The sequence below is a fragment of the Crocuta crocuta genome, unplaced genomic scaffold, assembly GCF_008692635.1.
Source record: "Crocuta crocuta isolate KB4526 unplaced genomic scaffold, BGI_CrCroc_1.0 scaffold342, whole genome shotgun sequence".
In the NCBI taxonomy this organism is placed as follows: Eukaryota; Metazoa; Chordata; class Mammalia; order Carnivora; family Hyaenidae; genus Crocuta; species Crocuta crocuta.
Window position 1 is genome coordinate 723,076 of NW_027532158.1, and position 26,630 is coordinate 749,705.

At 34.7% G+C, this 26,630-nt stretch overlaps 1 protein-coding gene across 1 annotated transcript in view; it reads right to left on the reverse strand.

Moving 5' to 3' along the window:
- Positions 1-1,111: 1,111 nt before the first annotated feature.
- ANKRD13C (ankyrin repeat domain 13C) overlaps positions 1,112-26,630 on the reverse strand; it is a 92,153-nt gene continuing 66,634 nt past the window's right edge. Inside the window, exons 9-13 of the mRNA XM_077776424.1 lie at positions 25,497-25,658; positions 15,171-15,250; positions 13,413-13,511; positions 9,012-9,112; positions 1,112-3,360 (exon numbers count right to left, since the gene is read on the reverse strand). Coding sequence (XP_077632550.1) covers positions 3,230-3,360; positions 9,012-9,112; positions 13,413-13,511; positions 15,171-15,250; positions 25,497-25,658 — 573 coding nt within the window. The 3' untranslated portion in view covers positions 1,112-3,229. The remainder of the gene's footprint in view (positions 3,361-9,011; positions 9,113-13,412; positions 13,512-15,170; positions 15,251-25,496; positions 25,659-26,630) is intronic.

Genomic DNA, 26,630 nt, shown 5'->3' on the forward strand with positions numbered 1-26,630 from the left:
GGACACACTATTGCTGCAGAATCTGACATAAAATGCTTGCAAAGGTAATTTTTGTTAATTCATAGTATACAAATAATGGGCTTTTACCAGGTTTAATTTTGTTGTCTTTACAAGTACTTTACCACTTCCTGTCCAGTTACCTCTGGGGCAGGTTTCACCATCAGTCATCTTTGAAACTTCTAATGTCAAATACAGCAACTTTGGTTAAGGATGCATTTTGATTCTGAAAACATGGTTAAGGTACCTTTTGCTAGAGTTAACTGCAGAGACATACTAATGCTAATCACTATTTCTCAATTTTAAAGGCGAGGCTCACTAAAACAACCATTTACCACCATCTCCCCAGGTGTGAATAACGAACCACATGAACACCACTAGGAAAACCCAGTTTTGAGTGGGTGGGACTCAAAACCAGTTCTAAGCAGGAGAAAGAAACTATAGCGGACACTTAAACAACAATGGGTGTGAACCGCACAGCTCCACTTATATGCAGAGTATTTGATAAATACAGTACAGTACTATATTTCTTTTCTCTCATGATTTTCTTAACATTTTCCTCTAAGCTTTAAAAATAAATAATACATATAAGGAAGAAAATATTTGTTAATCAACTATCTGTCGGTAAGGCTTCCAGTCAACAGTCGGGAGGGGGTGAGGGGGGATCAAAACTTACATGGATTTTTGACTGCGTGGGTCGTTGACACCGCTAACCCCTGTGTTGTTCAAGGGTCAGCCATGAGTAGTTCTTCAGCTTTTATGAAGTGTGACAATTCTCTATACGAATGACTACCGACAGAGGCAAACTGTCTCTGGGGAACAATTTTCTTGAAGACAAGAATCCTACCTCTTTTGATGCTGTCCGTGGTGGCAGGAATACCCAGCACTTATAAAGGGCCATTTCAGGTGACCATTTCACAGTCTCCCAAGTTTAAACAGTTTCTTCAGTCACAGGTGGAAGGCATATAGAATTTTACAGACTTAAATAAACAAACACAAAACCTAGATGTTCACGTGAGATTATCAACATATATGGTTTTTGGTCTACTTACTTGAAACACAGCATACGCAGCTTCATTCATCAACTGGATTAAAAGGCACATTTTGAAAAGTCTAATATTGTGAAAAGTTTATTTCCATTAATTAACTCCTTGTTTTCACCATCATAAGAGACACATTTGCTTGTCCTCTGTGATCAGATAAAAGACATTTTGGAATGGATAATCTACTATTCTTTATGAAAGAAAAAGATAAGAGTTAAAAACACAATCCAAGTGCAAAAGTTTTCAGTAGTCTTCCTACCTCCAGTGTACCCCAGCAAAGCAGTCACAGCTTTTAGAAACCTGATAAATCCCAACCTGCAATTTACCATGTTTCTTGTCCACTAAGTTGTCTGTACGTATGAAAAAATCTGCAGTATATTCCTGAAGTAATACCACTTTCCCACAAAGCGAGGGACCCTAAACACGACAATGACCACTGCTGTTCAGCGTCTCAAAGCTCATATGATCATAGGATAATTCAACCTCCAAGTCCCTTGAGCAACAAGCATTCCCAAAATAATAGGGATCAACTTCTATTCAATAAACCGAATCTGGGTTTACCAACTTTTTCCACAAAATTCAACAGACCTACATAAGGTAATAACTGGTCTTTGAATTTTTAACTATGATTACTTCATTATAAAATGTATCTAATAAAATGTCAACATACGCAATGTAGTATGTTTCAGCATGGAAGATGCAGCTTTAAAGATGTTTATTATAAAATTTTCTTATGGTTGATGCTTTGGATTTTTAAATAAATCACCTCTTCAATAAAAGTCTCTAAATTCATTCAAATTAGTTAAAATCCTGGAAAAAGTTTAAACTATTGGTCATTCTACAAAATTTGACAGATGCATTCTGACACATTTATCAGTATACATTTAAAAAACATTTCTTTAGCTAAGCTCTTTATTACATCATAACATTTTATGACTGTTATACATTATTCTCCCTAATTTATTTTCATTCTTGGACCTTCAAACTGTCTTGGAATAAATATGAACAATTTTAAATGCAAAAATGAGTAATGCATGATTTCACTCTGGAGATTAATTAAAATGAATAAATATTTTCTTATGACTTAAAAAAATAAACAGTAGGAATTGTCAATCCTGTATACATTTCTGGAATTTAGCTTGTAACAAATATCGTTAGCATATAAAATGTTTTTACTTTACTTTGAAAGCATTTAAGTATGTAGGGATGTCCAAAATATGTGGGTTGTTTATTTTAAAACTGACATGAATGCATCCATATTCCATTAAAAACAAAATAATCAAAGCGATGTGCAGTTATCGGGAAGGAAGTTTAAAAATTTGGAGTTTTGTTTTAAAGTGCTGAGATTTGGAAGAGGAATATCGTTAAGCATGCTAACCATACCTTATCATGAACACAATAAGGACTTTTAAACTCAAGTTTAAAAAAAAAAAAAAAAATAGAGGTTCTATGAAAGGAAGATTAGTAACAAACATTTTCCATTGAAGAAAGAATTCAGGTAAAAACAAATAGCACCACAATGAATTGCACTAAGGTGCTAAAGGAGGTACCTTATTCCCTGCAGAGTGAACGCTCCTTCTGAAATGTATTGCAACATATAAATGCAATTGTTTAATGGTTACCATTTGGTTCATTCATCTACAGAAAACTGCATTCCTTCTAGTTCATTATATTGAACATTCAAATTACTGAACTATACATAATGTTACATAGTTTACATTTTATGAAAACAAAGCTTGAAGGAATTATTTATAAATGTCACCTTGAATATAAGATGACAAGTTTAAAAGAGCTTCATATTTCTTAAGACATTTAATTTATGTTAATGGTCCAGGAGTGTTTTAGAGATAGATATAGATATATTTATATGCATATATATTTCAACAAGAAGTGTAAAAATTTTTAAAAACAAATCACAGCACTTACAGCTGTTTTACATAAGAAGTACTCAGGGTCATTAAGGTGTCAAACTATTACACTTATAATATGTATATTTTTAACAAGACTGAAAATGGCACATCAGGAAACTTGCTGAAATTCTTTTTATAGGCCCATTTCATCAATCATTTTACTGATGTGTCGATTCAATGGAATTCCCTTTTCTCTGCTGAACACTTGTCCCTTCTATATGGATTCACTTCTGGGGTCTCTGTATTCTCTTGCTTTCCTTGGTCAGATTTCCATGTCAGCTAAAGATCAGGAAAACGGCTCGGGTCTTCCTTATAGTCATCAGGTATAGTAAAGATGGAACCATCAAATTCATCATATCGAAACTCCTGAAAAGTCACAGTGGCTGTGATCGTAGGAAACACAGGAATATCTAGAGAGGACAATCAATGGTAACATTGTAAAATAAAGTGTCCATCTATTTATACATGTCCGTCTATAAATACTATCAGAGACATCCATACTCCTTAAAATATAAAAAAGCATTATTCAAGGACCTGATAAATCCCAAAATATGTCGAACAGTGAGTGTGTCTAGTTTGGAGAAGAGTTTCTAATAGTGAAAAGAGCAAGACACCAAGACATCAAGAATCATCAAAAACACAAGTTCCCACGGTTTCCCAATCTTAAAACTGTAATGCCAGATTCCACCAGTCTTTTTATCTATTTCTTAGGGTAAAGAGACAGATTCATTTTTACTTTTTGCATTCTGGTATCTTTCTTCTTCTTATAGCATATGTACTATTCCCCTTAATCTGAGCTGATTATCATTCAGCTCTAATACAAAAGAAATGCACTAATCCCCTTTGTTTTAAAATACTAAATACAATCCATCACTTAAATATATGTGGTAAAAAAATCTCATCAGGATTGGACTAACGGTAAGAGTTCTTGACCTTTTCACCGAAGACCTGAGGTATGAACCATACGGTTGCCTAGAGAGGGAAAAAAATCCCAAGGAGAGGGAACAAGTACAAAAGCCCTAAAAAAGAAAGTGTCTGGTGTATCCTGGGACTAGCTAAGAGATCAGTGTGGCTATGGCCCCGTAGGGGAAGACAAAAAGGAGAGTAGGTTAGAGGAGAAACAGGCCCCTAGATCAAGTGGGTTTTAGGTCCAGAAAAAGTCTTTGGCTTCTACTCTGCATAAAATGGAAAACCAATGAAAGGTTGTCAGCAGAGTAGCAACGTGCTTTGGCTTACATTTTAGCAGATGCAATGAGAATATAATGTAGGGTGACAAGAGTACAAGGAGAGAATGCTCCAAAAGCAGCAGCAGACAGATAGGAAGAAAATCAAGAGAGAAGAACTCTATCAAAGAAGTCAGAGGAAATCTGAAGAAAAACTATCATGCATTCCAGCCAGACAAGGACTCCACAAAAATAGAACTCTACAGATCCTGGAGAGATTAAGCATAATAGAAAACTATCCACCAGATTTAACAGTATGAATTATCAATAATAAACATAGTAAGAGTGGAAGAGATAAAGAGAATCTGCAATGACCTGTTGGGTTGTTTCTAGTTTGGGCTATTACAAATCAATTCGGCCCATAAGGGGTGATATCTGGTTTTTCCACATCTGCACAAACATTTGGCGCAGTCACATTTTATTTTAGCCATTTTGATAGGTGTGTAAAGTGATATTGTGATTCCGCATTTCCCCAGTGGCTAATAACAATGATCACCGTTAATGCACTTGTTTTCTGTTCATACGTCCTCTTTCGTGAAATGTCTGTGTCTTTTTGCCCTTTTCTAATTGGCTTGTTACTGATGAGTTTTAAAAGTTCTTGCGTTTTAAAAGTTCTTGTGTTTTCTTTCTTTTAACTGGGTATTTCACAGAGCAAATAGGCTTTACTTTTGATAAAGTCCAATTCATTGATTTTTCTTTTTATGGCTCATACTTGTGGTGTGAAGTCTAAGAACTCTCTGTTTAAACCTATATCCGTAAGGTTTTTTGTTTATTTCCTAAAAGTTTTATAGTTTTACATCTTAATTCAATCTATAATCCATTTTTCAGTTACTTTTTGTGAGACTATAGGACTTAGGTGGAGGCTCCTGTGTTTCCTTTGGATGTCCAACTGCTCCAGCATCATTTGTTGAGAAAGCTGGCTGGCTTTCCTCCACTGAACTTTTATTGCATCTTTATAAAAAATCAGTTGTGCATATTTATGAAGGTCTATCTCTGGATTCTTTGTTCTGTTATGTTGATTTATATGTTCATCCCTCAGTCAATACAGTCTTGGTTATTACAGCTATAGAAAAAATACTGAAATTGTATTACTCATACTTTATTCTTTTCAAAATTGCTCTGGCTATTGCTGTGCATTGAATTCTCTCCCCTACAAAAACTATATATGTTTCAGTCCTAACTTTTAGTATCTCAGAATGTGACCATTGTTGGAGACAAGGTCTGCAATTTGCACAAGTAATCAAGTTAAAAGTCATTAGAGTGGTCCCTAATCCAATACGGCAAGTGTCCTTACAAAATGGGGGAATGTGAAGATATACAGCAAGTACATTCGTGTGAAGATGAAGGCAAAGACTGAGGCGATTCTTCTCTGTGTATATAGCTTCTTCAGCCAGGTACTTATTATATATAACCTGTCATAGTCTTCTGGTGTCATCACTTAGCAGTTCAAGTGAAGTATAAAAGCTTTCCCTCCCTTTATGTCCCTTTACCTTCTCCCATTAACAATATAAGTAGATAGTAACAATGGAGATAAAAAGTAGAATTTCAAGTGGCCTGGCTATGAAACATTAAAGGGAAATGCTCGGTAGGGTAGAGTTAAAGTTATTAATTTTACTTAGTTTATTGAAATTTTATTTTATTAATTTACTTATTTATTTTTGAGAGAGAAATGGTGCAAATGAGCAAGGGGCAGAGAGAGAGAAAGAGAGAGAGAATCCCAAGCACGGGACCCAAAGCAGGTCTCAACATGCTCACCCGATACGGGATTCGAACTCACGAACCGTTGAGATCATGACCTGAGTTGAGGTCCAATGCATAAGCTACTATGCCACCCAGGCGCCCCAGTTGATTGAATCTTAAAAGGAAAAAGATCTGAACAAAGCCTAACAGCTAAGAGAGAAAAAGCAGTAGAGTTCAAATTTAAAAGAGAAAAGGGGAGGAGGATTAACAGACTAAGCTTTTTAAAAGAGATGGTAGGAAAACAGATCCAGGGTACAAATGGAGAGATTATTCAAGCTAAAAAGAGAGGCACCACTTCCACTGAGATAGGAAAGCTAAAGGAAAAGATGGGACTTGCAGCAAAAACAAGTCTGTATGGGGAGTTGGGAGTAATAGGGAGGTCTTATTTCTGATCGTCTTCTTTTGAAGCAAGTTTGTTTTTACTATTCTTATCATTTGAGAGAGAGAATGTGAGTAATGTGAGTGGGGGAGAGGGGCAGAGGGAGAGAAAGAAACTTAAGCAGGCTCCATGCTCAGTGTGGAGCCTGACACGGGGCTGGATCTCCCAATCCTGGGATCATGACCTGAGCCAACATCAAAAGTTGGATACTCAATCGTCTGAGCCACCTCGGTGCCTAGGTAATTTGTCTTATTTTGGAACAAAGGAAGCAAAAATCATCTGCTTAGACTGGAAGGAAACAGTGGGAGAAGATGGGAACTGGTGAAAAGAGGTTCAAATTTAGCCTTTGAGCAGAAGGGGAGGAGAATAAAAAGAGAAAAGATCTTTCATAATCAACATTTAAAGGTTTGTCTGATTTTGAAAACACAACAGTCTTAACAATTTCTAAATTTTTCATAACTTTCCCCTCAATTGTATTTCTTTGCCAGAACACAATAATAGAAATAGTGGAAGATTAAACAGACCCAGGACCAGAGTCTTACAGGATTAATGCAAAAGAAGGAGAAAAAGACAAAAGAAAGGTAAACAAATCCCTAAAAATTAAGTATACAAGAAAAAGACTGTCAATTCCTTGTTAAGTATGTGGTTCTACATCAGAGAAATGCCTGCAAAGAAGTACTGCAGACTCTTTTTTCCTTTTCACATAAAGTTTTCTTTGCATATAAATCTATATTTTATTATGGGGTTTGGCATTTGAGACTTAAATACATGTGAATTGCAGGGATAGTTTTAAAACTCTCATATATTCAGTCCCTGCCCACTATTTTAGTTTGTCACGGTGCTTCTTTATATATAGTACCTAGGGGTGCCTGGATGGCTCAGTCAGTTGAGCTGTGCTGACAGCTCAGAGCCTGGAGCCTGTCTTCAGATTCTGTCTCTCCTTCTCTCTCTGGCTCTCCTCTGCTCACACTGTTTCTCTCTCTCTCTCTCTCTCAAAAAATAAATAAAACATTAAAAAAAATTTTTAAATACAGCACCTAGAAGGGAGTCCATTGCTTCAACTATTTCCTGGCTATAGAAAATTATAGCGGAATTTTAAGCTTCTGCAGAAATGCTGATATAATGATCCCTGAGCTGTGGAGTTCAAACACACATCTCTTGATCACTTTAATTTTCAAATCATTTCTACCTAAGGTCTTATCACTGGCTTCTTCAAGTAGACACTGGGTTCCCAGTGATTCTTCATCATAAAGGGAAGACATCATAATGACATCACAAAGGGAATTATAATGACATTTTGAGAACATGATTTAAAATTTAGGGCGCCTGAGTGGCTTAGTCGGTTAGGCATCCGACTTTCGCTTAGGTCATGATCTCGCGGTTCATGGGTTCGAGCCCCGCGTCGGGCTCTGTGCTGACTGCCAGCTTGGAGCCTGGAGCCTCTTTCAGAGTCTGTATCTCCCTCTCTCTCTGACCCTCCCCTGCTCACACACTCACTCACTCATTCTCTCTCTCTCCTAGAAATAAATAAAAATATTTAAAAAAATAAAAAATAAAATAAAATTTAATTTAATCCTCAAAATGCTTACTTCCAGGTTTGGAAAGTTGAGAAGGTTATGTTTAATTTTTAGGAATTAAAGCATTATTTCTGAGAGAAAAACATTTTGGCCTAATTATGCTGAAATGTTTCAATAATACTGCATAAAAAAATAAAATATATCTGAGGGATTATATAAAGGTTATATTTACTATATATTTAGTTTTCCCTCCCACTGGAATGCAAACACTAAGAAAAGCAGACACTTTGTTGTCTCTAACCGCTAGAAAAGCAACTGGCACACAGCAAGCACTGATTAAATATCTGCTGTAATATTAATACCATCCAAACAGAAACTGGGTGGTATGAAAGGTTCTCCTGATGCTTAATGCTAAATCTACTCTAAACTCCTAAAAAACCTTTTAATAGTCTCTTGGTCCCAGTTTTCTGATTAGTAGATAAATATGCACAAAAATGGGAATTTACTATTTTTAATGTTTATTTACTTCTGAGAGAGAGAGAGAGAGAGAGAGAGAGAGACAGAGGGTGAGCAGGGAAGGAACAGACAGAGGGAGACACAGAATCCAAAGCAGGCTCCAGGCACCAAGCTATCAGCACACAGCCCAACGCAGGGCTCAAACTTGCGAACCGTGAGATCGTGACCTGAGTTAAGCTGGACACCCAACCGACTGAGCCACCCAGTAAACCCTCGGAGTTTACTATTTTTTTTAAAGATCACTGCTTAAGATGAAATTAAGTTTAAACATTTAAAACTGAAAAATGAGTATTACTATACCCATGAATACTGACTGCTGATCCCAGAAATATCCCCACTGTTCAGAAACTCAAACTAGTCTAAATTGGGCTAAAACCTAGTCTCCCTATTTCCACATTAAAAACATTATCACAGTGCATTGTAAGTTCACCCACACCCTGTTATATGAAATATTCACATACCCTTTACATTTAACTTAAATCCAGTAGAATTAGAACAGCACTGGACACTTTATACAGTTGATAAAACATGAATCTCAATGCATGTAATCACAGAAAAACTTTCTATAAACGTAAGCAACTAGGAAATCATTTTCCTTCAAAAGCACATTTCTTATTAAATTTTAGTAATCAGCTCCACGTTTCTAATAGACAATAAAATTACATGTAAATTTTTCTTTCTCTTACCTAGTTTTACAGGAAAGCCTGGAGGAAGCTTCATCTGAACAAATTCTCTAAGCTTGTTAAAGTGCTTGAAGGGAGCTATTACTTCCAAAACATTCAATAATCTGAAAAATGGAAGAAAAAAAGGTTATCAATTTTCAAACTGATTTGTGTCCCTATGTTGCTTTAGAACTATATGCATCAAACTCAGTAAGTTTAACTTCTAGATGTTAAGGATGAAGAAATGTCACCTCCTTCTTCCTCCTGACTCTTTATTATTCTTTTTACTGTCAAAGTTTACAACTTTTACAGTTGAATGTGAAACCACAATTTCCACAGATGTTTGATTTTTATATCTATACTTGAATGAACTCAAGGCTTACACCCATGTTCTTTCTGAAGGCTGAGTTCTTTATTTAGCCTCACCGTTTGGGTGGCTGTATCTCACTGTCAATTCTGTATGTGTGATGGGCTCTTATGTGCTTAGTATTCCTTAATTTCTTGCAGATTTCATAAATGAGTGTTCTGTTTTGCTAGAGGGCAATCTAGCTGGCATAAAATTTCAGTTTATGCTTCTTACCCTCTAAATTACAATTTCATGACGTCTCCCAAGATTCAGTATTACACTAGTCATGAACTAGAATTTCTCATTTCATCTTTTGGTTGGATAAATTTCATTTTCAAGTAGTATTTTTCTTTCAAAGTGGACTCATGGCTGCTATATTTCTTGAATTCTTCTGTGCTTTCAACTGCTTTGATATGTAAATGACACCTTATCCAGATACACACTTGATCATACTTTGTCTCAGAAATGTCAGAGATGTGAAAAAATGTAAAGCCAGGTTTTTAACTCTATTTTTTGGATTTCTTTATCAACAACTGAAGTCCAACAGTCTAATCAGGATAACTATTGACACAGTCATTATTGATTTCTATTATTGGAACGTAAGAATTGTAACATTGTATTATGTTACAAACTCAGTGTTTCCTTACAGAAAAATTGTCTTTTATCCTATTTTGAATACTATTTTGGTTACGTTTTGGAGGCTTTTTATAGAAGTGGACCACTAATGATCCTTATGTTGAGCCCTTTGTCCTCCATAAACATTGCTTCTCTAATTCCTTTCATCTCTTTAAGTTCACTATGAACTATCACTATGAACTATCAAATTTTTCAGCTACATCTATTGTGTTCATTGTTGTTTCTAATGTGTTTTATTTTGCAACAGTGTTATTTAGTGTTTATTTCCTTAGCTTTATAATCACCTTTTTATTTCTTTCTATTATCATCTCATCTTAGAATGATCCCTTTACTGATTTCACATTCCTATTACATTTTTCTATAGCATTTACAAGGAATTTTCTTCTGTTCTTTGATCTATGTTATATTCTAGAATGAATTTTTTGTCTGTCTTCTATATGCTATGTTTCTTTATTTCAGAAGGAATGGTTATAAAAGCCAAATTTTATAAAACATAATGTACCTGTTTTTTCCACATATTAACAGTGAAATAGGGATAACTCCTAAAATTGATAGCATCTTACAATTAGCCGTATTTTTCTTATTAGAACATAAAACTGGTGTATCCTTGAGTTAACTGGGCCCTAGATAGGATGAATTATGCAGATCTGTATGTATGGCTAATGCCCTTCCCACATCTCTAAGAACTATCAATCTTCCTCTCTGATCTATAGATTGAGGCATATATATAGCTCATTCTATCTATTTTTCTATATTTACTATTGAGAAGTATGAAGCGAGCATGCATATCTTTGGTAAAAAACATGACTCCTTCTTTCCTCTATGAGAATTATTTTTTAATATGCTAGGCCAGTTTAGAAGGGAAAGGAAGGAAAAAGGAAAAATAGGCTGGGGCTTCAATTTATCCCTTACTTTAGAGAGAAGGCTGAAGTTATCATTCTGTCAGATCTATCTACACACCTCTCCCATTCCACCTCTCTCCAAACTGATTTTTTTTAATGAGCATCTGATAAGTACAGGTTTGAAAGGATATATTCAAGATGTTCATTCCAGTATTATTCACAATGGTGAAAAACAACAATCAAAATGTTTATCAGTAGGGGGACGATAAAATAAAGGACAGTACATCAATATTACAAAATACCAACAAAAGAAGAAAGAGAGATAAAAATGTAATTGTGCAAACTCCAAGATACACTCATTTTTACTTAGTTATTTAATATAAGTCATTGTCAAGTTGGCTAACATATAGTGTATGCAGTGTGGTCCTGACTTCAGGAGTAGATTCCCATGATTCACCACTTACATACAACACCCAGTGCTCATCCCAACAAGTGCCCTCCTCAATGCCCATCTCCCATTTTCCCTGCTCCCCCAACCCCGCACCCCTATCAACCCTCAGTGTGTTTTCTGTATTTAAGAGTCTCTTATGGTTTGCCTTCCTCTCTGTTTGTTAACTTATTTTTCCTTCCCTTCCCCTATGATCATCTGTTAAGTTTCTCAAATTCCACATATGAGTGAAAACATATGATATCTTTTTCTGACTGACTTAGCAGAATACCCTCCTGTTCCACCCACGTTGTTGGAAATGGCAAGGTTTCATTCTTTTTTTTTTTTTTTTAATCACCAAGTAGTATTCCATTGTATAAATATACCACATTTTCCTTCTCCATTCATCAGCTTATGGACATTTGGCTCTTTCTATAATTTGGCTATTGTTGATAGCGCTGCTATAAACATTGGGGACATATGCCCCTATGCATCAGCACCCGTGTATCCTTTGGATACATTCTTGTAGTGCTATTGCTGGGTCATAAGGTAATTCTATTTTTAGTTTTTTGAGGAACCTCCACACGGTTTTCCAGAGTGGCTGCACCAGTTTGCATTCCTACCAACCAAAGTAAGAGGCTTCCCATTTCTCCACATCCTCGCCAACTTCTATTGTTTCCTGAGTTAATTTTAGCAACTCTGACCACTGTGAGGTGGATCTCAATGTGATTTTGATTTGTATTTCCCTGATGATGAGTGATGTTGAGCATCTTTTCATGTGTGTTAGCCATCTGGATGTCTTCTTTGGAAAAGTATCTATTCATGTCTTCTGCCCATGTCTTCAATGATTATTTGTTTTTCGGGGGTGGAGTCTGGTGAGTTCATTATAGACTTTGAATATTAGCCCTTTATCCGATATTTCATTTGCAAATATCTTGTCATTCCATCAGTTGCCTTTTAGTTTTGTTGACTGTTTCCTTTGTCATGCAGAAGTTTTATATCTTGATGAGGTCCCAATAGTTCATTTTGCTTTTAATTCCCTTCCCTTTGGAGATGTGCCGAGTAAGAAATTGCTGCGGCTGAGGTCAAATAGGTTGTTGCCTGTTTTCTCCTCTAGGGTTTTGATGGTTTTCGGTCTCACATTTGGGTCTTTCATCCATTTAGAGTTTATTTTTGTGTACGGTGTAAGAAAGTGGTCCAGTTTCATTCTTCCTCATGTTGCTGTCCAATTCTCCCAGCACCATTTGCTAAAGAGATTGTCTTTTTTCCATTGGATACCCTTTCCTGCTTTGTCAAAGATTAGTTGACCATACATCTGTGGATACAACTGTGGGTTCTCTATTCTATTCCATTGGTCGATGTGTCTGTTTTTATGCCAACACCATACTATCTTGATGATTACAGCTTTGTAGTAAGGAATGAATTGAAGCCATAGGCTATTTGTTTTCCTTCTTGGTTCCTTTCCCCTTCTAAACTGGCCTACTACACACTCACTTTTAGAAGATAAAAAAAAAATTGCGGCACCTGGGTGGCTTAGACAATTAAGTGTCTGACTTTGGCTCAGGTCATGGTATCACACTTCATGAGTTCAAGCCTCGCATGAGGCTCTGTGCTGACAGCTCAGAGCCTGGAGTCTGCTTCTGTTTCTTTGTCTCCCTCTCTCTCCGCCCTTCCCTCCATCCCTCCCTTCTCTCTCCTCTCTCAAAAATAGACATTAAAAAATTTTTTAAATAAAGAGAAAAAAAAAAGGAAAAAGAAAACTCACAGAACAAAATGTAAACTATCCCTCAAGCTTATAAAAATGCAAACACACACAGAAAAATTTAGACAAAAATACACCAGTTATTCACCTATTAACTATTAGTGAAGTAGAAGTAAACTGTCATTTTTATTCCATACACTTCCATGCTATTAGATTTTTTACAATGAAAATGTATTCATTTGCTACTTTTATAACTTAAAAACAATTCAAAAATTTATCTGGTTAAAACAGTAAAAATGTTAATAATTTGTGAACCAGAAAATGTCTAGAAGGGTGACACAGTACCAAACCAATGGCTATTTGCTTTTTCATTTCAAAGGCCTCAAATGCAACACTCAGATGCAAATATTATTATAACCTTTAGGGTTTCATAGTTTCTTTCATAAACTTGTATAGTTTGCAACAAACTTACGACTCAATTCCCAAGGGAAATTCCTGGCTCATGGCTATTGTAGCTTTAAATGTTTTCTTACTCTCTTTGCACACCAGTTCTCTACCCAGATGAGGAGCTCTAAAAAGGGGGGAAAAAGAATTAGGAAAACCTTTTCTACATGTTATCATCTTTCTATAAAGAATCTGTCATATTGTAAGGAAATCATTAATATTTTAATTTTTCTTACTCTGTATAAATTTAAGTTGTGCTAGAAGGACTTAAGACATATATAAGAAATGAGACAAGGGTAATAAAAAAAATAAACTAGCATAGTGAAAAGTTCAGAAAAAATTATCAAACTCAACAAATTTCATATTGAATATAATTTTAATAATCACTATTTTTAGGAATAAACCAAATCACTAGAAAAAATAAACTTTAAAAATATTAATGTATCTCTAAAATCACTTATCCAATTCAATCTCTTTTACTGTGTACACTTATTAGCACTGACCAATAAAGAATAAAGAATTTTACATTAACTATAGATTATTAAAAAATGGAAACATTTTGGAGAAGTTAGAAAAGTATAATAAAAACCCCTAAATATTAAAAAAAGTACTCATGACAACGTCTTCCTAATCATGGAAGTAGGTAATATTTTATTCTCCAGCAAAAGGAATATATTCTACAAACAACTGTACCTTCTTGGACACAACAGGGCAGAAAAAAATTTCTTTTTACTTCTTCATTTAAAATAAACCATTTTAGGGTGTCTGGGTATCAGTTAAGCATCCGACTCTTGATTTCACTCAGTTCACAGTTTCAATGGTTCCTGAGATAGAGCCTGCAAGTCAGGCTCCATGCTGACAGCAGCTGACAGCAAAGGGCCTCCTTGGGATTCTCTCTCTCCTCCTCTCTCTGCCCCTCCCCAGCTTGCATGCTCTTTCTCTCAAAATAAACTTTAAAAAAATTAATAAATGAAACCATTTAATCACCCATCATCCTTTTATTCAATAAATATCTACTACATACAAACCATGTAATAGGTATTCTAGTAAGGATCAGTAATATAACATTTTGCAAATAATTTTTTTAATGTTTATTTTTGAGAGAGTGAGAGAGTTAGAGCACAGGCAGAGGAGGGGCAGAGAGAGAGGATACAGAGGATCCAAAGCAGGCTCTATGATGACAGGAGAGGAGCCCAACGTGGGACTCAAACTTGTAAACCACAAGATCATGACCTGAGCCGAAGTTGGGTGCTCAACCAACTGAGCCACCCAGGCGCCCCAGGATCAGTAATATAAAATTAAGGCAGAGTCTTTTGTAAGGATGATGAGAAAAAGTCTGGCACAGGCTCAAACAAGGAGATAATGGCAGGTGATGAGGTTATAAAGGTAAAAAGTAGAAAAACAGTGAATGACTTTACCTGCCATGTAAAGGCTCAGGATAGTAACAGAATATAAAAGTTCACATATAATAGAAAAACTCAAATAACCAACTTCAGTGGAAAATTCCTCACACTGTATTTCCTTTGAATAGCATCAGAAAGTTGTGGGACAAAAGGAAACAGTGTTTGAGCATCAGACAATATGAAAGACAATTCCATTCTCATCACACATAATCCATATTTTTAAAAGAAAAAAGAATTACCTCAGACAAAACCACACTAATAATTCTTTCTAAAATAATTTTATTTCTAAATATTCACATTTTTCCAAACTGTTCTTTCTAATAACCACTGAATAAAATAAAGCCCAAAAAAATCCCTTTCCAAAATAAAACAAAAATACTTACTTTCCATTTTCAGCAGATATATATTCTTCCCATGTAATAGTGTTCTGAGGAGGAGGGGTAAGGGACTGTCTTCGAACAGGCTGCCAAAAAATAAAACAAAGAAAGAAGAAGAGACAAAGACAGAGAAGGAGAGAAGAAAGAAAAATGTCATATTTTTAAAAATATAAAATAAAAACGTATGACAAATTATTTAAATTACTAATATACTTAAATTCTTCAATATAATGCTTTAAGAAGTACTTCTGAGATAGTTCCTTGGTGATTTAAGCTACTTTAGTAAGACTATCATTTTTTTCTAAATCTCAAATAAGATAAATATCAAAGTAATAAAATCCATTCATTCAATATTTTAATCATCTAAAATATTCCTGGTATTATGCCAGATGTTGAACATGGGACTAGAAATATAAAAAGTAACCCTGACTTCAAGGAATTTACAATTCAGAGTTGGAAAGAGAAAAAAAAAATTTAGACATAACAGTCAGAATTATAAAATATTACATGATTTAAGGCCAAATGAAGTTACAAAAACCTGAGTAGTACTGAAGTTCAGAAAAAAGAATCACCTTCTATGGATAATAAATTGAGACTAGGAGATGGGGGCTCAGATTTAAATGAAAACTAAATAAAAATATTTTAGACAAGAAGAATTAATGGTAAAAAAAAAAAAGCTGTTGATATATTTGAACTTTTGAAAAGGGAAGTTCAGAAGGGAGGTCAACACAATAGTGATAAAGATCATGTCAGTTTTTAAAACTTACAGGTGGTCTTTGTTAAGTATCAATTTGCATCACACAGGATGGACTGGCAATAAGGACGAAGGATGTGGCAGCAGAAACTGAAACCTGCTAAGGAAAACTACCAAGACAAACTCATGGAGCAAAAGGACAATAAACGAAAGACTGATATAAATAACAAGATGGTTGACACTGGGACAGGGCCCCATTCAGACAAGTACCTTTTTTTTGGATATTATGAGCATTAGATGTTAATAGGCAGGATATTAGAGCTGTTAAAAAATCAAGGACTTTGAAGACACCAAACTGAGTTGCAACCTTAGCTCCACTACCTGGTAGCTGTAGAAATCTGAGCAAGTTACATTGTCTTGGGTCAATTTAACTCACATGCAAAATGACCACCTATCTCAAACTGCCTTGGACAGAATAAAGTATTCGGTAAATAACAGTAAACAGTTATATGCTGGGAAGTTTCTAGAGGAAAAAGAAAAGGGAAGAAATCAGAGTTAAAGATATGAGAATTCTCTGGCTAGATTAAAAAAATTAAGTGAGAAAACAGAGGAGTGATGACTAAGTTCCCAAAACAATATGCATTGGTGGTCTTAGGCGATGGGGTGGGAGAGACAGAAAGAAGCCAAATATCAATCAATACAGAAAAAAGAAAAATCAAGGAGGCCAAAAGACTGTTAAATATGAGGACACAAAGACTTCAAAGAGAAAGATGCCTGAAAAAGAGCCATGCATTTTACTGGTTAGAAGTCATTGAGATCTCTGAATAGCATCAAAGGATGTGGGGGAAAAAGGAAACTAACAGTGTCTGAACATCAGCAGTATGAAAGACAACAATTTCATCTGTGAAAAGCTTACAAGAGACACACAGAAAGTAGGTTATCATCCAGAATGATGGGGGCTATGATTTAGGGATCTAAAGGAGGAGATAAAATCACAGAAGGGGTTTCTGACTCACATTGAGGTGGCCAAGGATAAGTGTCAGAAATCACGGTTCCTGAGCAGAGGAGTCAAAAAGAAAGAATAAAATCACCAGTTGAAGGAGACTGAGGAAAGCATAATGGTGAGAAAAATCATGTGGTGTACTGGAAAACTGCAAGTGTAGTGTGTCTACTTAGTGGGAATAGAAAATATATGGAGAGAGAGTAGTAAGAAATGGTTAAGTGAGCAAGTCAGAAATAAGAAAAAGTAGTTTGGGAGGGTTTTGTGCACTGAGGAGATTGTATTTTATTCAGGAAGCAACGGACAAATATTTTGAGCAACATAATGTGGTTTTTTTTAAACACACACATTTTGCAGCCAGACTGATTAAACCCTATCTTTGCCAATTACTAACTAACTTTGGACAAATCATTCAACCTCTTGTCTCAGTTTAGTCAACTATATAACCTCACAAGGTTGTTGTGAGGATAAAAATGGCTTGTTAAATATAAAGTATTTAAAAACAGTTTCTGACATGTAGTAATTATTCTATACACTTTACCTACTGAGCACAAGCATTACATAGTTCAATCTATTTCAGGCAGATCACTCTGGGAGCTGTGTGTAAGTTACAAAGCTATCTCAGTAATCCAAACGAGAAATGATAACAGCATCCTGTTTCAAAATGGAAGGAGAAAAACAGACTCGAGAAATCTTCAAGATTTTGTGATTGATCAGACACAGGAGTAAGGAAAGCTAAAAGAAGTCTAAGGACAAATTACAGTGTGTTTGGGTAATGGTAGTGGATAATGGTGCCACCATTCAAGACAGAGAAGACAGAAAGGAGAAATAAAATTGATCAGATTTAAACATTAAATTTTAGATACCTATGTTTATCCAAATGGAGTAGATAGAAAGCACTACAGATCTGACAATTAGGAGGACAGTCACTACTGAAAGTATATTTTAGGTGAGAGTTATCAGTGTTTACATGGTAACAGAAGCATCGTCAGATATGTATCCAACCAATGAGACATTAGGCACCACTAGCTGTCTACCCAGTATGTATTCTCCCTTTATTGTAAATAAATAAACAAAACAAACAAATCTCTCATTCAAATTTTTCACTAGACATATGACTTCCTAGATTAAAGACTTATTTTTCTAGTCACCCTTGCAGCTAAGTGTTACCGTGTTACTAAGTTCTAACCAATGTGATGTGAGCAGAGGGATGCACAACTTCTGATTGGGTCCTCAAACAAAACAGGCAAGTCCTCCCCTTCCAAATTATTATTAGGAATTACTACTATTCCTGCTACCTGGAATACTAAATAAGTAATAAATAATCTTAAACCATGTAGATGAGAGTCAAGTCTAATAGCAAAGAAATAAGACAAAAAAAAAAAAAAAAAAAAAAAGACTAGGTCTGAGATTAACCCACAGAGCAGAGATACCACACAAACTCAGATTTTTACAGAAGAAAAAATAACCAATACCAATTTAATACATAACATGGGATACTACATATAAAGCTGTGGTATGTGGCAATGGCTTAGTACAATGACAAGCAGGCTTAAAAGGTAGTTAACGACCCTCACAAATATTGTGTTACGAGGTGAAAATAGTATCTTGGGGCATTGCAAAGGACAGACAGATATACACCAACTAACAGAACCTGTAATTCTAGGGGTAGAGACTGGAAAAACTTAAGACTGCTGCTCCAACCCAAAAAAAATAGCAAAGGCTAATCTCACCTACACCCAAATCTCTAACTAGTTGTAGGTCATAATCAATTTCTCTTTCAGAACACTGCTTCAAATTTGTCTACTCTTGCTTTGTATATTTGACTATAAATGGTTTGATACTTGTCTATATACATATTACCATACATACACATATATTATTACAATAAAGACTCATTTGCCAGGCATGATTACACAATGTGGCATGTCATTTAAGTATATTTTTTCAGGTAATAAACTTCTGTAAGCAGTTCCTACTATTTCCAACAAAATTCTTCCTAAACTGTAAATTATACATTACCATCTTATAGAGACTGTTATTAAGTCTAATTTTAACCTTTGAGTACTTTACCTCATCATGATATCAATTATATTTTAATTAGGTCTTTCCTAGTTTGTTTATTCTAATTGATCCTTTGTTATAAACAGACACTGGTAGCTACATCCTTTAGTGTTCCCTCAACACTGCTACCCTAGCTATCTACCGAAACAGGAAGACATGAAGGCTGCAACAGGATACCAGATGGTTTTCTAATGTTATTTCCCCAGGTCAACAGGTTCTGTAACTGAAATGTTATCAAACCTTTCTTCATGACTAAATGCAAAAATTTGAATGCCTGTTTTCCCTGAGGCATATAAAATATAATTTTTAAATTTATTGCTAGGTTTGCTACTATTTTATTATATAGAAAAGGCTTCTGGATGTTTAAGACGTTCATTTATTTTATATCTATGTATTCTTATTTAGATCCTATATGCTTAAAAAGACATAAACAGTAATAGACTTTAACTCAACATTATATATATTTATATTTTATATAGATTGTACACAATAAATGCTTTTACCAATGACTCTATATCTAAGGTATAAATGGAGAATTGTTCCCTCCTCCAACAATAATTGGTTAGGATAAGAAGGGAAAAAAGCACCAAAAACACAGGAGCAAGTACCCATGACTTAGGAATTTCTGAGCCCTTAAATTTTGCTACCAAAAATATTGTCAAGGGGCACCTGGGAGGCTCAGTCAGTTAAGTGTCCAACTCCAGCTCAGGTTATGATCCTGTAGCTCATGAGTTCGAGCCCCACATCAGGCTGTCTGCTGTCAACACAGAGCCCACTTTGGATCCTCTGTATATCTAAAATAGGTACTAAATATGAAAAACATATCTGGAAAGGAGGGAGAGGAAGAAGAGGCATGGCAAAACTAGTTTAATGGCAAATAATTCTTCCTAAATGCTATCTACAAGCAATTTCTTATGGAAATTAGAAAAAAATATTTGCTTAAAAAAGAAGAAACTCAAAGGTATTCATTTACAATAATGAATATAAATTTATTTTGAAAAGAATTAGACATTTTTTAAAACCTGAATTTCTATTAAAATGAGGCTTCAAAATATAATATTTTCATGTTTTTTAAAATAAGAATAGGGGCGCCTGGGTGACTGGCTCAGTTAAGTGTCTGACTTTGGCCCAGGTCATGATCTCGCGGTTCATGGGTTCAAGCCCCGCATCAGGTTCTGTGCTAACAGCTCAGAGCCTGAAGCCTGTTTCAGATTCTGTCTCCCTCTCTCTGCTCCTCCCCCACTCATGCTCTGTCTCAAAAATAAACTATTAAAAAAAATTTTTTAATAAAATAAGAATAATCACATGTATTTTCTAGGTTCTTGAAAATTTCAATAATACTCCAAAGCCAAAACTATTTTTTTACTAATATGTGTTTTATGAGCATAATTCTTTAAATATAACAATACTGATATTTTTACATTTACCAACAGCATCTTTCCAGTATTATATCTTAGCGTCTGCCACTCCTCTTCCAACTTCAGCTTCCCAATATCTTGAAAGAATTTCTAAGACATGTTAAACATCTGAATGTACCAAAAGAAACAACTATGACCAAGGCAGACTGGAAAGGCATATACTTAACAGCCTGGATTAAGGGTCCTATATTTTTGTATATGTTCTATTAAATTCTGGTATATGTTTTTTTAAACTGTTAAGATTGTAAAAATAGTTCATCATTAAAATGAAAGATCCCTCCCTTTACTCTTTTTAACCCCAATTTTTAAACTCTGCATGTTAATTCACATATACCTTTCCTAAAAAGCTTATGTAGGTTTAAAAAAACTATATTTCTAAAATTCTCTACAAAATGCATTTAAATATTTCTCTCCTCCTTTAATTCCCACTATTTAAGATAAACTGGTATCAGTTTCATGCTGCTTCCATGTGTTAGCAAATTGTATCTAAGAAAATACATGTACACACAAACACACATATACAAACACAGCTTTTTGTATCTTTTTTATAATTAGACTTATCAATACTATTTTGATGTTCTTGCATCCTGCACCTTACCTGATTCAACCAAATCAAATTATATGTATAGATGAGTATCTGACAGAATTACTATTTTCTTTAAATTTCTTCTAAATATTTATAATTGAACTCCAAAAAGATTCTCAAATGTAATTCTTCAGTTCTTCCCTATCAAAAGTCCAAACAACATATGATGAGATACACATTTCGTCATTCTAAAAAATTAAAAATATAATCTTACAAGGATTATAGAACAAATAACAATATAGTCATGGCTCTTAGTAATTCTTAAGAAATTACTTCTGCCAGATTACAAAATTGTATAATGATTTTTTTAAATTCACATTGATATAAAAAAAAAAAACCCTTCTAAAGTCAGGAAAAAGGCATGGCACCTGCTCTCAGGACTTTTATTCAACATTATTTTGGTGTTACTTCCTAATACAATACAGTAAGAAAAACAAAGGCAAAAAGAGTACCAAGGGAAAGGTAAATCTTTATCACATGATGATATGGTCTCCTGTAGAAAACCCTAAAGAATCTACAAAAATCTATATAATATATAAATATCATATATATTTCTATATACTATCAAGGAATGACTGGAAAATGAAATCTAAAAACATTACCATTTATGAAAGCACTAAAAAATACTGAATGCTTGAGAGATAAATTTAGTAAAAGATGTGTAAGACTTGTACACTAAAAAGTACAAAACACTTCTGATATAAACTATAAAAGATCTAAATAAATGGAGAGATATACCATGTTCGTGAAACAGAAGATTCAATATTTTTAAAATATCAAGCCTCCAGACTTTAATTTACAGATTCAACACTACCTCAATATAAATTCCAACAGGTTATTTAATGGAGGCCGTATAGCCCTTTTTGTTTTAATGGTGCTAAATCAATTGGACATCAAAGGAAATAAAATAACAAAGGAAGAAAGGAAGGAAGGAAGGAAAGAAAACAAAAGAAAGAAAGAAAAAATATACCATACCTTATACAAAATTAATTCATGGACTTAAATGTAAAATGTAGAAATACAAGACTTTATCAAAAAGATATATGAGAAAATCTTAAGGACTTGCAAATAAGCATAGAGATTTTAGACTTGGTGGATACAATAACACAAAAAATGATAAACTGGACCTCATCAAAATAAAAACCTTTCCTTTCAAAAGACCCATTTATAGGATGCAAAGAAAAGCTACAGAGTAGGAAAAAAATACCTGTACATACATCTGACAAAAAACTAGTATCTAAAATATATAAAGAATTTTGAAAATTCAACAGTAAAGAAACAATACAATTAGACAATGGAAGACAAGGAAGAGACATTTTATCAAAGAGGATATAAATCTGTATATTTTATAGCAAAAACCACAGGAAAAGATGAGCATTCAAGTACCATTAGCTATTAGGGAAATGCAACAAAACCACAATGAGATAGCACTATTCATGATCTGTCATGAATGCTTGTGTCCCTCCAAAACCCTAGCCACCAACTTAAAGGTATTTGAGGTGGGGCCTTGGGAGGTTAATTAGGATTACATGAGGTCACTAAGGTGGTTATCCACATGATGAGATTACCATCCTTAAAGGATAAGGAAGAGACCAGAGTGCTCTTCCCTACCTAAGAACACACCAGGAAGTCAGTAAGAAAACCCTTATCTGGGATACAAGTAGGCCAAAATCATGATCTTCCACTTCCCAGCCTCCAAAACTGTGAAAAATAAATTATTCTTGTTCAGGCCATCCAGTCTATGGTACTTTGTTATGCATCATGAGCTAAGTAAAACACTATCAAATGAGTAAAATAAATAATAAAAAGAATAAAAAATAAAAGAATAAAAAATGTGTAATATAAAAATTGTGACAATATAAAATGTTGGAAAGGCTGAAAAGAAACAATCACTCATACACTGCTTGAGAGAATGGAAAATGGAAAATTTTCACAGTTTCTTATGAAACTAAACACTCAACTACCACACAACCCAGCAACTGTACTCTTAATTGCACTTGGACCTAGTGCAGTCTTTTTGCGTGTTTTTATGTGGAGGAAAGAGATGAACTCTTCATTATTGAGGGAGCTTTGAATGGACCAAAGCAAGAACAGGATCTGGGCACTCTAGAGATAAGTATTGAAAGAGGACTTTAGGAGCGCCTGGGTAGCTCAGTCAGTTAAGCATCTAACTTTGGCTCAGGTCATGATCTCACAGTTTGTGAGTTCGAGCCTTGTGTCGGACTCTGTGCTGACAGCTCAGAGGCTGGAGCCTGCTTCAGACTCTGTGTCTCCTTCTCTCTCTCTCTCTTTCTCTCTCTCTCTGCCCTCCCCTACTTGTGCTTTGTCTCTGTCTCTCAAAAATGAATAAATGTTAAAAAAATTTTTTTTAATAAAAAAAGAAAGAGGACTTCAAATATCTCCATTTGACCTCAGCCTCTACTTTCTAATTGATTAAGTTCTTCTTTCTAGTCATCTTTTAACTCCGGCAAAAACCCTACATGCAAAGCATCCCTTGACAGAAAACCAAACCACTCCTTGACAGAAAGAATTGCCTTTAACAGGGGTGCCTGGGTGGCTCAGTGGGTTAAGGGTCTGACTTCAGCTCAGGTCATGATCTCACAGTTCCTGAGTTCGGGCCCCGCACTAGGCTCTCTGCTGTCGGCCCAGAGCCTGCTTCAGATCCTTTGTCCCCCTCTCTCTGCCCCTTCCCCACTTGTTTTCTAAATAAATAAATAAATAAATAAACTTTAAAAAAATAAATAAAGCCCCCTTTAACATTTCAGGTGCATCAGATTATACTCTCTGCCCTAAAGAAAATCAAGTTGTATACTGTTAAATTTAAATACAGATAAATTCAGACAACTGAAGACAACTGGCATATGGCCTATGAAATTCTATTCTACCAAGTTTTGTACCTATATATTCATTCATCTCAAAACAGTTTATTGTCAAACTTAAACTAAGGTAGCAGTAACTACCACAAAAAAATCATAAGAAAAAAAAAAGTCCAATAGAATTTAAATCACAGGGCAAGTCCAAAGAAATGGCCTTTTGTCTGGTCAATAATGGGAGAGGGTAGCAACTTTGTTAAAGATGGGAGCTCAGCATTCCCTCTCTCAGTTCCTCTTCTCCATATCTATTTCCTGAGCATATCATGTCCTGTATCTCCTACTGACCAAGAAATCAGTAAATACCAGACTGCTTCCAGAAAATGGAGCCCTGTAAGGCTCTATCCCATAGCCCAAAGAAAAGTGAGTACAAGAGGATCTGGCAGAAAGGGGAGAAGACCACACTATACTGGCATAACCACAATTTTAACATTTAATGAGGATTCTTAAGCACTTCACATACTGTACTTAACTAAACTATGGCTGATTCACTAAATAAATGAACTTCCTAAACATTAAAATACTTTCCTGCACAAACAGCATTACAATGAATTAGCTGGAATCTGGCATACTAATCTGAAAAGTTTATCTATCCCTGAAATATTATCTGGCACAATACCATAGGAAACTAAATGTTCAAGGAATTCAAGCCTCCTCACAATAGCCTTTACTCTTTTTGCTATTGTGACTCACATTTTACACTTCAAACCAGCACTCACACATATACATATTTACAAACACATACACCCTTGAATCTATGGTTTCATGAAGAAATAATGACCTATACTACATGTAATGTCCTCTGGTTTTACTCGAACATCTTTACTTAGACTCTAAATTCTTTCTCTTTTAAAAAGGGTGGCCACAGCCTACTAAATTGATTCCATAACCTACTAAGGGGTCCCTATGCCGCCTTCAATTTGAAAAACACTGCTATACAAATGTAGTAAAATGTTAACATTTGGGGAATCTTGATGAAGAGTATCCAGGAATTCTTTGTACTGTTCTAGTTGGTATTTTGTACATCTAAAATTGTCAAAATAAAAAATAAATTTAGGAACCCATCCAATTCATCTGATTAGGGAATAAAAGATTGCAGAGACAATGATGATGTCCCATGTACCTTAGTATTTCCTAATTTCCTTTCCCCTTCCCTACTGTCACACAATTCGTTACATAAAGCATGCTCTCAATATACACATGCTGAATAAAAACTTATGGGAAAGTACAGATTAGAAATGACTTCATTAGGCTGACAAAAACTGAGAACTGATCGATGTAGGGGGGAGGGGGGAGGGGCATGGAGGAGGGCACTCGTGGGGATGAGCACTGGGTGTTATGTGAAAACTAATTTGACAATAAACTATTTGTAAATAAATAAATAAATAAATGAAAAAAAAAGGATGACTTCATTGAGGTACTTTAGCTGGGCTCTCAGAGCAACAGACTGCAGTTGGTGAAGTAGGAAAAATATATGCAAAGGGACACAGATTAAAAATTAACACTGGTTTCATGCTTATAAAATGATTTTGATCTGTTTATGAAGACTCAAAGACCAAGAATATATTCACAAAAAAGTTATCAATGGCCCTATCACAGAAAAATAAAAGATGATACATANTCTTACATAAACTCACTGACTGCCATGAATGAAGGCAACCCCTCTCTCTTTAGAACATTGTAAATCAGAAATGTTGTACCTCAAAATTCTGTTCCATTATGTTTCCACCTTTACTCAAACTCTCCATAATGGCCTTATTTCGAAGAATATCTTCTTCACTAAGATGTTCTCTTCTTTTTCTTGATTCTAAAACAAGTCCATTCACCAGATAAAAGTCTGCCAAAAAGTTTCCTACTCTTTCCTAAAACAAAATTAAATAATCAAAATAATAAAACATTCAAATATTTCAAAATACTAAAACTAATTAAGTATATCTTAGATTTAAAAGAAAGTTTCAAAGTAATATGTAATGTACGTTTTTCCATAAATATGTAACATTTAAGTGAAAATAAATATTCCTTTGGTACTTGAACTTTAGAATCATCTTCTACATTTTATTAAATTTAAGAATATATATACAATTACACATTTCAAATTTGTAAAGGAAATTTTAAAACACACAAGATGTATGGTAGTTAATCTGCAAATGAATTAAATCTAAATAGAAATACCACATAGTCTTTCTTTAGAATCTACTCCCAAGTAGCACAAAGCTATCTGAAAACTTTATTTAGCTGACAGTCAAACATCATGAGTAACAAGGAGAGGTCAGGGATAATTACTGTTCCCATTTTATAGATAGAAAAAAAAGTGGAATAAAAAGAAATAGTCTAAGTCACATAAGAATCTCTAGCATAACTAGAATTACCTGTTCCAATACTCTATTCTCTAACAGGATCAAACTTGAAGTTACAGCTGCTTGCTGCTTTCAATAAAGAAGAGAGAACAACAGAATAGTTTTGCTCACTAATACAATTACAATTAAGTGCTTATATTATGGATTAGGGATAGGGAAACTCAGGTGATACAAATGATATCAGGAAAATAATTATTTCCTTTCGATGAAGTCCTTCAACATTAACCTTCACCTTTTTCAGACCCACGGGTGGTCAGTTTCAAATAGCTTACTACAAAAAACAAGATCAATAACTTACTGAAAACATTTCTACTTGCATACAAATCACTTGCTCTCTATCTTGCTGATGTTATCTGGCATTCCAAATCTATGTGTTTAGAGTTATTTCCATGTCCACCTTGTTTTTGGTAGCCTCTTACTAGTCACCAAAAAGTAAGGCATTCTGAACCTGTTTCTACCTACAAAATGGGAACCATA